This window comes from Hemitrygon akajei, chromosome 27 (genome assembly GCF_048418815.1).
Source record: "Hemitrygon akajei chromosome 27, sHemAka1.3, whole genome shotgun sequence".
Classification (NCBI taxonomy): domain Eukaryota; kingdom Metazoa; phylum Chordata; class Chondrichthyes; order Myliobatiformes; family Dasyatidae; genus Hemitrygon; species Hemitrygon akajei.
The window spans coordinates 49,224,460-49,238,227 of NC_133150.1; the positions used below are offsets into that span (position 1 = coordinate 49,224,460).

General features: G+C 43.3%; 1 protein-coding gene across 1 annotated transcript in view; it reads left to right on the forward strand.

Moving 5' to 3' along the window:
• Positions 1–3,591: 3,591 nt before the first annotated feature.
• The window catches only part of LOC140717071 (C4b-binding protein alpha chain-like), a 76,139-nt gene continuing 65,962 nt past the window's right edge, over positions 3,592–13,768 (forward strand). The window contains exon 1 of the mRNA XM_073030252.1: positions 3,592–3,690. Within this exon, the coding sequence (XP_072886353.1) occupies positions 3,642–3,690 (49 nt within the window). The 5' untranslated portion in view covers positions 3,592–3,641. The remainder of the gene's footprint in view (positions 3,691–13,768) is intronic.

Here is a 13,768-nt window from a genome sequence, read left to right on the forward strand (position 1 = left end):
TGCTACGGCACTGTCCGTAACCACAAGAAACTGCAGTGTGTTGTGGACACAGAAACCAGCCGCCCTTCCGTGGACTCTGTCTACACTTCCCACTTCCTCAGTAAAGTGGCCAGAATAATCAGAGACCCAACCCCCCCCACCCCCACACACACCTTCTCTCTTCTCCCCCCTCCTATTGGGCAGAAGAAACTAAAGCCTGAAAGTGGGTACTGCCAGGCTCAAGGACAATTCTCATCGTACTACTGATTGGTTCCCTCATACGATGACGTGCATACTCGACCTCACAATCAACCTCATTATGATCCTGCACCATTATCTACCTACCTGCACTGCACTTTCTCTGTAAGTCCAACACTTTATTCCGCATTGTTATTGTTTTATCCTGTCCTACCTCAACGTACTATGTAATGAATATAATACAAGACAATCTTTTTCACACTATTTCAATACACGTGACAATAATAAACTGACTTGAATTCTTTCTTTCCAGTCCAGATTAGTTATTTATTGATTGGGATACAGCGTGGAACTGGCCCTTTGAGCTACACCACCCATCAACACCCAATTTAACCCTAGCCCAATCAGGGCACAGTTTACGATGATCAATTAACCTGTGTCTTGTAGTCTGATTGATTCTGGATCAATAGACTCTGGTGGTTCTGCTGCTGCTTGTGTGGTGTGGGGCTGAGGGAGGGGAGGTCAGTGTTTCTCCTGGCATACAAGTAGGGGTGGATGGGGGTGGTCGATACTTCTGCTACTGTTGTGCAAAAGGAGAGGTGGGGGGCCTTTTATCGTTGTATGGGGTTTCTTTGTTTTGTGAATGTCTGTGAAGAGGATGAACTTCAGGTTGTGTACTGTGCGTGACTGTACTGCCTTTGAGGAAGTCACTGGTGTACATAATTTTTCCACTTTTAATCTTTTGTGCTTCAATAAGTCAGCTTGTTAAAGAAAATGAATATTCTGACAACTCCCAGAACATTTCTGGTGGGTGCGGAGAGAGCTGTGGGGTAAGTCACTGTGTGACAATTTCCTCTCCGTAGGTACCACCAGCAAAGAAGTGCAAAGATCTCGACATCTATCTCTGCTCTGTTATTTAATGGCATATCAATGTCTCAGTCTTCTCTGCCATTCCATCCTGACTGAATTATTCCTTTCAGCCCCCTATTTTCCTGGCTTTCCCCCTGTAACTCTTCACACCCTTACTAATCAAGAGCTTATCAACTTCTGCTTTAAATATACCCAGTGACTTTGCCTCTACAGCTGTCTGTGGCAATTAGCACAATGCTTTACAGTACCAGTGACCCAGGTTCAATTCCCGCTGCTGCCTGTAAGGAAATTGTATGATACCAACCCCTCGTGACCGAATGGTTTTCCTCTGGGTGCTCCAGCTTCCTCTCTCAGTCCAAAGACATACTGGTTGGTGGATTTGAGCAACACACACAAAATGCTGGAGGAACTCAGCAGGCCAGGCAGTGTCACGGAAAAGGGTACAGTGGATGTTTTGGGCCGAAACGTCGGCTGTACTGTTTCCAAGATGCTGCTTGGCCTGTTGAGTTCCTCCAGCATTTTGTGTGTGTTGCTCAGATTTCTGACTGGTTGATAGATTGATTGGTCATTGTAAATTGTCCCATGATTGGGTTGGGATTAAACTGGGGGATTGCTGGGATTGAATGGGGGATTGCTGGCTGGTACAGCTCAAGAGGCTGGAAGAGCCCATTTTGTGCTGTATCTCAATAAATAAATTCCACAGATTCAGGACTCTGGCTAAAGAAATTCCTCCTCAGCTCTGTTCTAAATGGACATCCTTGTATTCTGAGGCTGTGTTCTCTGGTCCTAGACTCACCCATATTTGCACATTTAGCTGTACAGACAGGAACAGACAGTGCAAGGCAAGTGAAAGGTAAATGGAACTGAAGAAGGGTCTCAGCCCAAAATGTGCACTCAGTATTTATCTATACAACGCAGAGCAGACCCTTCCGGTCCAACAAGCCACTCCACCAAGCAACCCCTGATTGAACCTTAACCTAATCACAGGACAATTTACAATTGACCAATTAAACTGGAGGATTTTGTAAATAAAACAAAAGGCAGGAAAGTTGTTTCCACTGGTAGGTGAGGCTAGAACTAGGGGACATTGTTTCAAGATTCAGGGGTGTAGATTTAGGACAGGGATGAGGAGAAACTGCTTTTCCCAGAGAGTGGTGTATCTGTGGAATTCTCTGCCCAATGAAGCAGTGGAGGCCACCTCAGTAAATATATTTAAGGCAAGGTTGGGTAGATTTTCGCATAGTAGGGGAATTGAGGGTTATAAGAAAAGGCAGGTAGGTGAAGATGAGTCCATGGTCAGATTGAATGGCAGAACTGGCTCGATGGGCTAGATGGCCTACTACTTGTGTGTAGCGGGAGGATGGGATGAGGGCAGTTGTGCATGAAATCGAAGAGATACTGGCGAGGGCAGCGTTAATGGTGGAGGGAGGGAAGCCCCTTTCTTGAAGGAGGACATCTTATTTGTTCTGGAATGAAAAGCCTCATCCTGAGAGCAGAAGCAGTGGAATTGGAGGGATTGAGAGAAGGGGATGGCATTTTTACAAGTGAAGAGTGGAAGAGGTATAGTCCAGGTAGCTGTGACAATCAGTGGATTTACAAAAGATATCACTAGATAAATTGTGCCCAGACATAAGAGAGAGATTGAGAAAGGGGAAGGAGGTGTTGCAAATCGACCAGGTAAATTTAAGGACGGGGTGAAAGCTGGAGGTAAAGTTGATGAAGTTGACAAGCTCAGCATGAGTGTAGAAAGCAGCCCCAGTGCATAATGCAGAAAACGACTGGGGAGTAATACCAGTGTATGCTTCTAGCATAGGCTGTTCCACGTAGCTGACGAAAAGGCAGGCATAGCTGGGTCCGATGCATGTGCATCTTTTGTTTGAAGGGAGGTAGGAGTGGAAGGAAAAATTATTGAGACCGAGGACCAATTCTGCCAGGTGGAGGGGTACAGTTGGGTCTGTTGTCCAGAAAGAAGCGGAGAGCTTTAAGGCTGATGGAGTTGAAGATGTATAGGGACTGGACGTCCATGGTGAAAATGAGACCATCGGGGACAGGGAACTTGAAGTCATTGCAAAAAGCCAGAGCGGGTGAGGTGTCACGGATGTAGGTAGGAAGGGACTGAACCGGCGGGAGGGGTCGAGGTATAGTTTATCTGGACAGGCAGATTTATGGATTTTGGGTTAGAGGTAGAAACGGGAGGTGCAGAGTAAGGGAACAATGAGTTTGCTGGCAGTGGATGGGAGATCCCCAGAGTCAGTAAAGTCAGTGACGGCGTGGGAGACAATGGTCTGGTGGTCCTTCGAAGGGGTTCCTGTTCGAGGGGTTAGTAAGAGGAGGTGTCTGAGAGTTGTCGTCTGGCCTCAGCAAGGTAGAGGTCAGTCTGCCAATAGCACCCCGTTATCTGCGGCTTTGATGGTGAGGTTAGGATTCGTGCGGAGTGAGTGGAGAGCAGAGCTTTCGGAAGGAATTGAGAGAGCGCGGCGAAGGCGAGACGGCGCCTTGACTAAAGATGGCGCCGCTGTACCTGTCACAGCGGAATGGCCCAGATGTCCGTTGGGTCGCCCGACCGTGCGCGAGGTGGGGAAGTTGGGCGGACGATGGCGCTGCGGCTTTTGCTCGCGATGCTAACGGCGACGGGGGCGGCGGGTAAGTGGGTGGGGTGGGTCTGGTCCTGGTTCCCCCGCACACTAAACCGCCAATCTACCCCACTCAGTCCCCTCAATCCAACTTCTTCCTCCTCCCACTCCGTCCCTCTCTCCCCACCCTCCGGACCCCCCCCCCCAACATCTCTGGACCACCACCCCAACCTTCTCCCCCACTTTCCAAACCCCCAGGCCTCCACTCCCGTCCTCCACACTACCTCAGTCCTCCCACACCTGTCAACCCCTCGCCCTATCCTCAACCCTCCACCTCAACCAGACCTCGCCCTCTCTACCCCTATCTAACTTCCCCTCCACCTCGCCCTCTATCCCCTTCTCCAACTCATCCTCCACCAACAAAACCCACCCCTCTTATCATACATCCCCCCCCCCCAACCATTGTTCTCCACCAGGTCTCCATCAGATAACTGACCAAAATCAGTTCTGAGAAAATCCATCAAAACATTGAAATATATATTAATTTCATTCCAGTTAATTGGGACGCATCTGGACCAGTATGTTTTGGTCCAATTAGCTGAAGTTTCATGGAACTAGTTAAAAAGATATATAAAAAACACAATTTAAATAACAAATTTATCAGAAATATAGGACAAATTGGAATATTACCAGTACTATAAAACTACCCATTCCTAATAGTTAACGATGGAGGAATTCATCCAGTGAACACTGCCATCTTCATTTGATTGACTGTAAATGAACAACATCAGTGCAGATAATGGACTGCCTTCGTACAAATGTTCAACAATTGCACCCTCCACATCTTTATTCTCATTGTAACATTCAAGATTATTGTCAATGCTTTCAAGTTCTAAGTAATTTCTAACTTGCTGAAGTACTGAAATCGTTTCATTTTCACTCCCAACTACTTTTGGCGTCTCCAAACCTGAATGCTTGAAATTGCAGTGAACAAAACAGTTTTGAACTGGCTTACCGCTTATCTCTCTCCAATCATCAGGGACAAAAGTCACTGCTTTTTGAACACATACGCAAACATATGCAACCGACACTAGTTAGAAACTGCCAACAGTCTTTTCACCCAATTAAGTAGCAGTGTCCCAAATAACCAAAATTGTGATTATTTTCCCAATTAGTTTTTTAATTAGTTGTGCCAAATAAGGAGCTGCCCCAATTAATCGATGGCCTAATTAACCAGAATCCACCGTATATATTTTCACCAATAGTTTTTTGAGTGAAGAAGACAGGGATGTGTTCTGCCGAAGGGTATGGTGTGTGTTTTTGGCATTGGGTTATTCATCTCTGCACTGGCAAGTAAATGCAAGCAGAAGAGATGGCTTTACTGCAGCCCTGCTCCGCTGTTCAATAAAACCATTCTTCATCACTGTGACAGCACCATCTCTCTATTGCACTAATCCACCTCTCTTGATTCTCTGTCTTGCCTGGGACATAGGGGTGTCCAAACTAGAGGCCATATATTTACAGTGAGAAGGAAAGATTTAAAGGGGACCTGAGGAGCAAATTTTCCACACTGAGGATGGTGGGTAAATGGGATGAGCTGCCAGAAAAAGTGGTAGAGGCAGTTAAGATTACAGTATTTAAAATAGTTTGGATAAATGGATAGGAGAAGTAATCAAAGATCAAAGTATAAGTATATGTCACCATATACATCCCTGAGATTAATTTTCCTGTGGGCATACTCAGTATATAGAATAGTAACTATAATAGGGTCAATGAAAGCTCAACTAGAGTGCAGAAAACAACAAATTGTGCAAAAATGTAAATACAAATAAATAGCAATAAATAATGAGAATATGAAATATGATAAAGAGTCCTTAAAAAGTCAGATAATTGGTTATGGGACCATCTCAATGGATGGGCAAGTCGGTGTAGTTATTCCCTTTTGTTCAATAGCCTGATGGTTGAGGGGTAGTAACTGTCCTTGAACCTGAGGCTCTTGTACCTTTTACCTGATGGCAGCAGCAAGAAGAGAGCGTGGCCTGGGTGTTGAGGATCTCTGATGATAGATGTTGCTTTCCTACAACACCATTTCATGTAGAAAGATATTGGACTAACTCAGGTAGGTAACTTGGTTGGCATGAATGAGTAGGGCCAAAGAGTCGGTTCCATTCTGTACAACTCTGACCCTATTTCAGTCCTGAGTAGCCATCCTCTTAAATTATGACTCATGGTTCTAGAGGAGACATCATCTCTGAACCGGTTGGTTCAAACCCCAAAAACACCCGATTCTTGTGTGCCAATAAAATCGGGTTTCATCCTTCTAAATTCAGGAGAGTACAAGCCTTGCTGCAGCAGTCGCTCATCATGTAATAATCTGCCATCTCAGGAATCAGTCTGGCAAGGTTTCCCGCTGTTGTAAGGATATCTTTTGTTAGGTCAGGAGAGCAGACCTGCGTATAGTATTCCAGGTACGGTTTCACCAAGGTTAGGAAGTTGCAGCAAGATAACTCACTCCTGTACTCAACTCTTCTTCCAATGAACATTGAACTTTGAACAGTCGTAGAGCTACTGAACTCCCTGCCACCACCCAGTTATCACCACTTCTGAAGTGCCAGTAGCATGATTCTTTCTAACTTGTGTCTTAAATGCAGTTAATGCTAAGTTTTAATCTGTTGGAATATATTTTATTATTTGTCAATTTATTTGTGGTAATATTACTTCATGTGAGTTATATGGTCTGGAGAAACGTTTCATTTGACAGTATACTTCAATACCAATACCAACGTGGAATACCAATACCTGGAATGGAAATTCCTACAAAAGTGCTGGATACACCACAGTCCATCCCAGGCAAAGCCCTTTTCACCATTGAGTACGTTTACAAGGAGTGCTGCCTCAAGAAAGCAGCATCCATCATCAAGGGCCCCCACAGTCCAGGCCTTACTCTCTTATTGCTACTGCTATCGGGCAGGGGATACAAAAGCCTTGGGTCCCACACAATCAGGTTCAGGAACAATTACTACCCTTCAACCATCAGGCTCCTGAACCAGCGTGGATAGCTTCACTCACCTCAAGCACTGAACTGAGTCCACAACCTACAGATTCACTTACAAGGACTCTGCAACTCGTGTTCTCAATATTATTTATTTTACATCTTCTTTTGCACATTGTCTGTTAGTCTGTGTCTATGTATAGTTTTTCTTAAATTCTATTGTATTTCTTTGGTTTTCTTGCAGGTTTTTAAACAGGAAAATAATCTCAACGTAGTGCCATATATGTATTTTGATAATACGTTGACTTGGACTTGAATGAATACACAATAGTCTCTTCAGCCCTTAATTTTGTGTGGGCATAACCAATGTAACCCCTCCTATAAACCCATAAGCTTCTATGCCTATATGAGTGTCTTAAATGTCCCTAATGTAACGGCCTCTGCTACCAACCCCATCAGCCCACACCCGACAGTAAAAAGTATCTCTGATGTGGCATAGTGGCTAGCGCAATGCTTATGGTACAGATGACCCAGATTCAATTCCTGCTGCTGCCTGTGAGGAGTTTGTATGCTCTGCTCGTGACCATGTGGGTTTCCTTTGGGTGCTCTGGTTTCCTTCCACGGTCCAAAGACGTACCAGTTGGTTGGTTATTGGTCACTGTAAGTTGTCCTGTGATTAGGCTCGGATTAAGTCGGAGGGTTGCTGGATGGTGAGGCTCGAAGGGCCAGAGGGCCTACTCCATGCTGTATCTCAATAAATAAATAAAAAATACTAACCTCACAGTCTACCTCATTGCACCTTAATGTCTACCTGCACTGCACTTTCTCTTCAAAAGGTTGGAAGTGCCTATTCACGCTGTATCTTAATAAATAAATAAATAAATAAATATCCCCTAAACGTTTCTACACCCAGCTTAAACAGTATTAACCATTTCAGCCCCGGGAGAAAGGTGCTGGCATTTCCACTCTATATCAATGCCTCATAATATACACCTCTATTAAGTCACCAGTACCTTTCTCCTTTCTAATTGCTTCGCTGAACTTGCATGTTACCTTTCACTTACTTTTATACAAGTTGGTTGTTAATGCAAGCAACGCTAACTCGAATCTTGAATAAAAGAAATGCTGCGCAATTATTTATAGAGAAAAGTCATCACTATGAGTCAAAAGGCTGCAAGATTATGGATGCCGTATAGTTCCATACTAATTGAAAGCTGCTCACAGTCCACGGGGAGGCATAGTGCAATATTTCCAGTTTGCTGATGATAATGGGACAGTGCAGATTGTGAGGAAGATGCAGAGAGGCTTTAAGAGAATGTAGACATGCAAAGTTTTTATCTGTTAATTCCAGTCACGATGTTGCTTGCATATAATAGTCCTTTGGTCAACATCTTCTGGGTAGATCATGAAGCCATATGTTTCACTTCTTTTATGTCTTTTACATTTTTTTTTCATCTTGAATGTGATTCTGGAGCTGCTGGAGCCTGTAATTTGCAGTTTGGCAAGCGTTTTGGTGTTTCAGTTCTCTGCAGTCTCCAGGGCCATTCTGGGAGGCAGAGGCAACATGCAGGAACCTCACGGTGAGGGAGCTGTGAGCTGGTGTTTGACTCCATTTTGCTGATTAAAGCTTCCATTGTTCACTGATTAAAGCGACGAGGGAGATTGAAATGTTGGCTGTCTGCCTTTTTATCACTCGAGCAGGGTGACCGCCTTTTTATCACTGGTGAGATTGCTGTACTATGGAGCGGGAGTCTGCCTTTTTATTGCTGGTGAGATCACTCTGCTACAGAGAGGGAGAATGTTGCCCAGGTTTTCTGCGTTTTGGATGTGGACTTGGACTGTGGACTTCTTTTCAGTCTTATGATTTTTTGTATTCTATGTTTTTTGCTTTCAATTTTTTTTGCTTTTTTGAGTATGGGGGAGGGGGATTTGGAGGTCAATGTGCCTGCTCCATTTTAGTTTGAATTTTTGTGCCTGGAGCAGGGATGATTGTGCTGCCATTCTTTTCTTTCTTGGTTCCATGGCTATCTGAAGAAGAAGTTGTATACTTCGATAATAAATGAGCCTTTAAGCCTTTGAAGAGGTGAGGAATGTGCATAAATGTCAATCATCCACTTTGTGTAATAAATATATTTTCAGATGAAGAATTGGAAAGTGTTTCTGCAGAGACTGATCTGGGAATCATTGTATAGAAAGTAAATTCGGATGTTTGCAGATAACTTGTCAGTAAATAGGTATATTACACTAGTGGTGAAAATTTAATTAGATCTGGTTTTGAAAAGTAAACGTGTGACGCATGGCCAAGTGGTTAAGGCATTGGACTAGCAATCTGAAGATCGTGAGCTTGAACTTTATTCGAAGCAACGTGTTGTGTCCTTGAGCAAGGCACTTAACCATACATTTCTCTAGTCTACCCAGCTGAAAATAGGTACTGGCAAAATGCTGGGGGTTAACCTCGTGATAGACTGGTGTCCTATCCAGGGGGTGGGGGGGGGGGGGGGGAGAGAGAGAGTTTTGTACTCTCATTCGCTTCATGTCATGGAAACCAGCATAAGCACTGGCCTGATGAGCCTATAAGGCTCGGGACAGACTTTCACTTTAACTTGAAAAGTAATAGCCGACAGTATTAGAGAGAGAGTAGGAGAATGGGGTTGAGAGGGATAATAAATCAACCATGATGGAATGGTTGAGAAGACACGATGGGCTAAATGGCCTAATTCTACCCCTATGTCTTACAGTTTTATGGATATGTTGTAGATACAGACCATTGGTAGAACTAGGCAAAGCTGACCTCTATCCATTTCCATCAAACTGTCAGCCGAACTAACCCTTTGTTAATTCTCTGTAAATTGGCATGTACTATTTGATATAACTGTTCAGTTTCTTGCCACTTGTGAATTTTCTGCTAGATTTCTTTGTGACTAACTTGTACTTAAAGTGTAGTTTTGCTCTTCCACATTAGTGAAGGCACTCTATGTCTAGGTGATAAAAATCATTAATAATTGGGCAGAAAGCTCTTTCATGAATCCTGTCACATTCTGTTCTAGGGAACTACCCTTTCCTGATGGCTGTAGCCTTGCAGTTCAGGCACCATTCTCTAGATTATTATTATACTCTCCCTAATATCAAATATGATGGCAGAATATAGTAAGACTCTTGGCAGTGTGGAGGATCAGAGGGATCTTGGGGTCCGAGTCCATAGGACACTCAAAGCAGCTGCGCAGGTTGACTCTGTGGTTAAGAAGGCATATGGTGTATTGGCCTACATTAATTGTGGAATTGAATTTAGGAGCCGAGAGGTAATGTTGCAGCTATATAAGACCCTGGTCAGACCCCACTTGGAGTACTATGCTCAGTTCTAGTCGCCTCACTACAGGAAAGATGTGGAAACCATAGAAAGGGTGCAGAGGAGATTTACGTGGATGTTGCCTGGATTGGGGAGCATGCCTTATGAAAACAGGTTGAGTGAACTCTGCCTTTTCTCCTTGGAGCGACGGAGGATGCGAGGTGACCTGATAGAGGTCCATAAGATGATAAGAGGCATTGATCGTGTGGATAGTCAGAGGTTTTTTCCGAGTGCTGAAATAGTTGTCACAAGAGGCCACAGGTTTAAGGTGCTGGGGAGTAGGTACAGAGGAGATGTCAGGGGTAAGTTTTTTATGCAGAGAGTGGTAAGTGCATGGAACGGGCTGCCAGCAACGGTGGTGGAGGTGGAAACGATAGGATTTTTTAAGAGACTTTTAGGTAGGTACGTGGAGCTTAGAAAAATAGAGGGCTATGGGTAAGCGTAGTAATTTCTAAGGTAGGGACATGTTCGGCACAACATTGTGGGCCAAAGGGCCTGTATTGTGCTGTAGGTTTTCCATGTTTCTACGTTTCTATCTCTATCCATTTTCAACAAGGCTTCGATGGACACAGTATTCCAAGTATGGTGGAATCAAGCTTCCATATGCTTCATACAGTTGTTATGAACCCCATAACTGGGTGTCTTACCAGCAAAGATAGGAGTATCTGTTAAAGTCTGATGATACTATTTTTAACAGTATTTATTAGTAAAAATACACAAAAATAATATCAATGCAAATATACAGATAATATACGTCATCAATACTAAACCTAAAAGTGCGGGTATAATAATCATCAATAAGAAATAAGCTCTATCGTTGTCTAGGGGATAATGAATTGTCCGATGGAAATATAAAGTTCAGTTCAGTTCATACAGGCTGCAGTAGTTGTTCACTGTGTTGCAATTGTTGGAGAGAGAGTAACTTGCCGACTTTCCTTTTACGATCTTGATCCGTCTCCATCCTTTAGCTAGACCGTTCCATGGAGGACTCATCACCCAGGCAAGGGTGGACACACACACAAGCCCCCACTGATCTCGTAGCGTCTCTCCTGGTGCGTCTGAGGGGTGTTCCCCAGACCCCTACTTTTATCCCCACTCACAGGGTCTCAGATGTCAATCAGGTTGGGATGATGCAATCCCTCAACCAGACAACTCTGGTTGCCCCCTGAGGGGTTTCAATGAATAGAACAGTACTCAATACATGATTCCTTCTCCAAGAGACAATAGCAGTAATCTCTCTCTTTGTCAATAGGAGAAATTCCAACCTGTGCTGTGCCCCTCTCTCATAAATTTGTATGAGCTGGTTATCTCTCTCATTTCCTTTGATAACAGCATTGGAATATTAGCGATTTGTGATTCTCCAAAGGGGGGGGGGGCATTGGCGATTCTGTACCCTTCTGCCCATCAGAGTTGCTCCTCATTCGTAACACCCCCATCCTTCTAAGAATTTTTACCACAGGGAAAAATTAACTAATAAAGAGTCTTACAGAATTTCAGAATCTAACACAATACAAAAGAGTCTTTTGCTACAGAGTTATACAGTTATACATTCAATTTAGCATCTAAACATTTAGCGATTACATTGTCACTTCCTTTAGTATCTTAATATCTTGTACCTAATAAAATTCCTGTAGCATCAGACTCCAATTTAATAACCACCTATTTTTATTCCTTTTCTTCAGCAAAACAAAACTAAAGAGTTGTGATCTTAGCTTACGTGTATATTACAAAAGTTTATGCAAATACTAATCTTTATTTTACTTTCAAACTTAACAGTCAATCTTCCATGGTGTTGTCTTTATTATTTACATGCTTTGTCAAAATCCCTCAAAACCAGATTCTGTTATTTAAAGTGGCATTTTGTCAACCTTCGCCCCTTTTCCACTTAATGCTCACGTGGTTAGCTTGCTCACCAGTGTGGAATAGGCTTTTGCATGCTCCTTTCATAGGAGTTATTTTATCAATAATGTTTTCCAAACTTAGCCCATCTTCTGAACTTCCACACAATTCTTTATTTTTAAGCAAGTCGTTAGTTTTATCTTCAGGACCCTTCATTCTATTAGTTTTCAGTTTAATATCTGCAAGCGATCCCTCTTTGTCCAAATAACATTTCAAATTCTGCCTCTTCACAGCACGCCCTTGAATAACATTAGCGAGTGGGGTACCTTTACATTCCAAATCAAACTGTAATTGATTTGCATGCACCTTGTTAACAAGCCATTGTTCCTTCAGCCTGGTTACTGCTTCTGACACCAATCCAGACTTTAAATTTTCTTCATTCAACTTAGGAACTACACTTTTCCCTTCTCCTTCAATAATAATATCCACATCACCACCTTTTATCTCCTCCCTAACTTTTAACACACCTTTGAACACAAACAACTGGGAATTCTCACTTCCCACTAGCACCAAGGTTAACCCTTTCTTCACTAAACCAAGTCCATCTGACCCACAAGGACTGCATTCCTTTTTAACTGAATCAGATACCTTAGACTTTTCCTGAGTTTCATTACTAGGTTCAGTACCACGTGCATCCACATCTTGAACACACTCAAACGGGACATCTGCCTCTTCCAGGCTTTCAATACCTGTCCCCTTTTCAAATTCTAAGTTCCCCTGATCCTCCCAGTTACTCTCTGGGCAACCCCCTTCCGGAGTAAACTCAACCCTTCGGGCTGAAACAACCTCATCTGCTAACCCAGCAGACTCCTTCAAGATAATGGCATCCTTTTCATCTAGGACTGCCCTTATTTCATTATTGGGAACACATTTAAATTCTTCAACTTCTTCAAACAGTTCTGTCAAGCCAGACAGATCATCCATGTCCAACCCTGGACCTTCTAACAGCCTTATCTGTTTATCATTTTTACTCCGTGCCTCTATAAATTTCCTCCTGGGTAAGGGTAGGTGGTCTACCTCCTCTCCTTTACTCTCTTTCACCTCCCTATTCTCCGTTTTACCACCCTATAACCCCTCTTGGTACAGGGTCGGTAAAAACATCTCAGCCAAATCAACACCGGACTGATTTAAACTGGTCTCTTTCTCAGCTGCCTTTCTCGACATGCTGCGAGTGATTGCGCATGCGGGATAGATCTTGGAACCTAGGGGCAGGTCCTCAACACTTACAGGCTTGCTCGTCAGCTTCACTGCTGAACATACGTCACCACCTACTAAATCGTTACCAAGAAGGACGTCCACGCCTTCTCTTGGGAATTTTGTTTTTTTTTTTTTAAATTTTTTAATTAGTTTTTCAAAACATTTTACAAAATTAAAAACCCCAAATCCCAATGAGGAGCATTAATACAGAGCAAGGTTAAGCATACAATAACAATATGCTACACAGGAAGAGAATTTAACAAAAAAGCACCTAAATTAAAGACAAGTGAGCTTAGTGTCCTCCCCAAACCCCACAACACAAGAAAAAAAAACAATTCCAGACCAACCACCACACAGTGTAGAGAGTATAAGTCCGGACAGTCAAACTCCCAGACTGTAAATACACTTAGCAACAGAGGATAATAATGCCTACTACCAGAAAAAAAAAGGGAGCTGAAAGCAAGGGACTGAAAAGAAAAAAAAAACCCTAGTCAAGAGGAAGGTTATGAAAGTACTCGATAAAAGGCCCCCAGATCTTATGGAACTTTAAATCTGAATTGAGAACTGAATAATGAATTTTTTCGAGGTCCAAGCAGGCCATAATGTCGTTAAGCCATTGCGCATGAGTGGGCAGGGCAACATCTCTCCATCTAAGGAGGATCAAGCGTCTTGCCAGGAGAGAGGCAAAGGATAGTATTCGGCATTTGGTCGGAC